At 36.2% G+C, this 4842-nt stretch overlaps 1 protein-coding gene across 1 annotated transcript; it reads right to left on the bottom strand.

The window, feature by feature from the left end:
* Positions 1-546: 546 nt before the first annotated feature.
* Positions 547-4611, bottom strand: LOC122138434. Its single transcript, XM_042730753.1, has 6 exons — positions 4368-4611; positions 4193-4286; positions 3766-4098; positions 3498-3678; positions 2967-3079; positions 547-2860 (listed from the first exon to the last, which is right to left on the bottom strand). Exons 1-6 carry the CDS (start codon positions 4466-4468, stop codon positions 2537-2539), a joined length of 1146 nt encoding a protein of 381 aa, XP_042586687.1. The 5' UTR covers positions 4469-4611; the 3' UTR covers positions 547-2536.
* Positions 4612-4842: the final 231 nt, after the last annotated feature.

Raw genomic sequence — 4842 nt, 5'->3', positions numbered from 1 at the left:
GTGTAACCTGAGGTAGACACTTATACATCAGATGAAGTAACAAGGAACAACTTCATAGTGAACTCATTTAAATAAGAAATCAGATAATACAACTCTCTGATACAACATAAAATTGTGAATCACACCCATATGACATTTGGGCATCAAAAGATTTGAAATGTCTTAATCTTTCCCTTTCTATAACCAGTACCTTCCTTGGTAGGTTTTCACTCACTTGAAAAGCATGGAAGTGATCATGGAAAAATGTTTCATGCTCAATCAAAACAAAAATCACTTTACCATTGTGTAAAACGATTGAGGATATTTTGCTGAAAACTGGCATGTTTTCATCAGTTCCCGTGCAAACAAAGAGTCCAACACGATACTCAACACCACAACATCTTACCCACTTTGTGAGATTGACAGTGGCTTGTGAATCAACATGGAGAGATTCAGTTATATTTTCTGAAAATTCAAGCGTCTCAAGTGAACACATTTTGACTGGACCAGACTCAACTGTCTTTAAAGACAAGCATTCCCAGTGATATGCTACTGCAAACTGGTGTTTATTTGCAAGCAAAACTGTCAAATTTTTGAAGTTCTTCACAGAATCTTTAAAAAACTTGTGTTTCGCTTCAAATCTCATGGTCCAGATATGAATGAGTGGTCCGATCTTTCTAATGCACCTTGGGTAGTGGACCATAAAATTATGTTTTGGAAGCAAGTTTTTTAATGGGAACAGTTCTTTAAAGAGTTTATGATGTTCAATAATAAGGTGATTTAAATAAACTGTCATCCCCTCAGTGATTGAGTAAGAGAACACAATATTTATGATGTTCAACAACAAGAGCAACAAGCGCCAGTGCAAATCATCATCTGGTACCAGGTCACCAAATATCAAAGGTATGTTAGTGACTAAACACAGTGTTTGCGATGCATTTAAGCCTATTCCATGTCCTCCGCAGTCAAGATTAATATTTGTGGGCTTGTTTTTAGTTTCCACATAGCTATAATTAAAAGCATACGTCCTGTTCAACAAGCTTTCTTTAGAGATGAAATGTTCAATCAGATATTCAAAAAGTAGTTTTATCTCATATTGACCAACCCCTTCCAAAATATCATGCATGATATCGACAGCATAGTTTTCCCCAGTATTGAAATACTGCAAAGTATTGAGCATGCTTTTCCTCTTGATGCCAAAAGAAGAGGTTAGTGTTGGATCATCTACCAAACTGGCATAATGCTGATCATTTAGTACTGGTGATCTTAAAGTCAAACTTGGGTCATCCTCTGAGAAAACTGACTGAGCTGAAGATTTATCAATTAAGCAAAATCGACAGAAATAATTTGCACTAAATGATTCCAAGAACCCAAGAATGCTATGCATACCTAAGTTATCACCAGTAATGAGAGCAAGTGTGCCACATACAAGTTGTTCAGCAAATGGAACAGCAATCCCAACAGTTTCTAATATTTTCAAGTCCCTTATTAAGGGTTTCAGTATTTCATCAATCCCATATTTCTTAACATCTTGGGCATGGAACAAAGATACCAAATGGATGTTCATGAGGGCAGAATTCACCTTTGGAGCAAGAGTTCTAAGAATGAAGTACAGGCAACCAATTTTATGAATTCCTTTTTTGGAACCAAGAGGATTTGCACATTCAAACTCGTCATAGTATAATTGAATTTGGAGAGCAAACTTATTAGTCGAAAATAAAGGATGATTTTTAAAGTAGATACCATCGCAGAAGTCTTCATATATGTCAGACTGAGTACATGTTTGCATCATCTCACAAATGTTTTCATTTCTGAAAATGAACTGGAATGTTTTCAAAATTGGAATATATATGAATTTATCATTAACGGGAACTTGTTCATAAGTTCCAGTTTTGTTATTTCGTCTGGTGTCATACCTAACACCAAGGCGCAGTTCAACTGGGTCTACTACTCCCCATTTGTCTCTGAAATACTTTTTCCATTTGGTATCAGAGTTCAATTGGTTGAAAGGGTTGTCCAAACTTTTAAATAACTCTTCTATGGCTGGTCTTGATGGATTGTTACCTGGTAGTAAGTTTAAGACATGGTCCTTAATATTAGACTGCAAATCTTCAACAAATTCCTCCAAATTTTCAATTGTCGAAAGAACTACAGTATTTGGTACACCACTTGCCATAAGTTTTGCTATAATGGACGCACACATATCTTTCTTGTGAGTAGATACTGAAGGGACTGCTTCAAAATTTTGGCACTGGGATGAAGTAGAAGGTATTTCATCATTTAAGGTATGAGAATTTTGTTCTTCACTTTCATAACTGGAAGGGGTCTCATGAGGGTCACATTTGTCACCAATTGAAGAATGTATCTTAATGAGATGTCTCCTAAATCCAAAATAAATAGAGAACTGCAAGCAACAATCTGCTTGACCACATTTCAGTCTTAGATTTTTCCCAGGATACATTCCATGAATTAGTTTGAGGTGCCTGAACAAAAGCAAAGCTGAACAAAAGGATGAAGTGCAGAGGAAACAACTTAACATTTTGGTTAAATAAGACAATTAGTGCTTGTTCAACAGTCTTGCTCTTAGCTCCTTGACCCTTGGAGTTTCCTCAGTTGTACTTATATCGATATTGTACACAGTTGTCTGCAAAAATGTGTACAGACTGGACAGAGCATCATCATACTTCACACTGAAAACAAAATGGGACTTGAACAGCTCGTCAAAGGCACCCAAGGATGTACATGATTGACAAGGCAGAACTTTTCTGTCCAAGACAATGTAAAAGGTGGAAACCTGTGCTTTTGAAGTCCCTGAGGCGAGAAGATATGGCTGAGGGTTTCCTTCAGTTGTCAGGAGATGATCATCAAGGCTTTGGCATGACTGAAACATAACATAAATGTCCCCTTTATAAACAATTTGTTAAAAATTAGGCATCAAGTACAATATTTGGAATAGGATAGTCTTAACAAAGCTTATGAAATTTGACCAGATGATTTGTTGCCTCTCCAACACTGATCTTCTTTGGCCGCTTTCTTCCAGCTGGTTGTGGAGTAAGAAGATGAAGCAGGACAAATAGAGAAGCAATGTCACTGTCCCATTCTGGAGACAGAAAATAACAGTAGTTATTTCAAACCAGTCTGTTTATGGCATCATTAAGTTAACAGCGTGGATTGTGTATCATAATACTGTATTTTACAAGTAAAAACTATTAGTGGGGTAGTTATTAGTTGTGTGATGGAGAGCAAACTAAATTTCTAAATTTCATACTGTACATATCCAAAGCCAAGGGGAGTTTTCCACGCATCACTTTTTTTTAATTCAAGTAGTTATGAACAGCATTCACAAAGCATGAATTTACTGATGAGCTTTTGTAATAGACTAAATTTTAAGAAATAACTGTGTTGTGTTTTTAGCAGACTTTTGGAGATACATTTTTTTGGGAAATAATCAATAAAAACTTTAACCAGAAGATTAATTGATTCAAGTAAAAACATTACTATTTTAACGATGACTGTACCTGGATAATCAGTAGTATCAGATCCTTCTTTCAGTACAGCTTTCAGATGCTGTTTCAGGAGAGCAGTCTCTTTAAGGTTCCTGGCCTCCTGGATGACTTTTTCTTTGAATCTGGTGTTCCATTTTTCCAGAAACTTTGAAGCAACCTCTGCTCTAAACATTAGTGAGAAGTCTTGCAAAATCTAATTAAAAAACAAAAGCCAACCGTTTAAACATACAATGTAACATAATATTTTTAATAAAATTTCATATTCTTATTTAATATTTACCAGTCTTTTGACGTCCAAGAAATGAGGAAACATTTGTAGTACATCAGCTGAGTGCTGTGGGTTGTGAAGAATCTGCTGACGGTAGTGGAAAGTTTCTCTCATCTTCTGGAACACTAAGTCACGGTCAGTTGTGTAATTGAGGAGAGACACAGCTTCCAGACATTCATCTCCCATTCGCTGGTCATCTATAGTTCCAATCGTTCTTGATAATGTGGGACCTCCTTTTAGCTCCACTCTGCTCTGTGATGCAGAGGTGATTCTGGATTTACGTTGCACGGTCTCTATACGCCACTCAAGAAAGCCTTTGTTGCTCTTAATGTCATAGAAATGTTCCTGGGAGGAAGCAGTATCTTATGTAAGACAAAATAATACAATTACAGTGACTCAAGAGCGTATAAGATGTTTATGGTTCGGTAGGCAAACTTACATATCCTTTTTTAGAGTATGGGTCTTTCAAAGATGGGAACAGGGACACAATCCCAAGGGCATGGAACTCCTTTGTTGCTTTACTAACAGCTCTCCTGCAAAGATGAAACTAATGTCTTAAGATTCTTGTCTGATTTTTTTTTTAAAGGATAAAGCCATGTCTTGAAGGTTCTTACCCTTCTTTTTCATGCATGTGAGCTACAATTATGTTCACTATTAACCGCCTTGTGGAATCTTTTAAACTCCCAGTGTCTTCATACTCTTTGATCACAGTCATCCCTGCTGTCTTTGAAGTTAGAATTTGCTTTATATTCTAAAAGAAAACATTTAGAAAAATTACAACCACACTTGGACTTTTTTAAACAAAAACATTAATCTTAATCAAATAACCATACATACCATTGAATACTTTCAAAATGCATTTCTATTTGTATGGAAGTAAAAAAAAAAAAAAAATTTTCCTGCAGTGTGTCTGTAGGTTAAGGTTTGTTTGTTTTGAGATCCAGAATCACTGCTGCTTAAACTGCTTGAGACAGACAATGTATCTGTCAGACTTGGGGAGGAGGGTCCTTCAACAGCCCCTTGCTGCAGGACAGTCAAATCTGAAGATCACAAAAACACAGTATAAGGCATATACAATCAAAGAGTTGC

Source organism: Cyprinus carpio, chromosome B9, assembly GCF_018340385.1.
Source record: "Cyprinus carpio isolate SPL01 chromosome B9, ASM1834038v1, whole genome shotgun sequence".
Taxonomy (NCBI): domain Eukaryota; kingdom Metazoa; phylum Chordata; class Actinopteri; order Cypriniformes; family Cyprinidae; genus Cyprinus; species Cyprinus carpio.
This window is presented reverse-complemented; position numbering and strand designations above follow the sequence as displayed.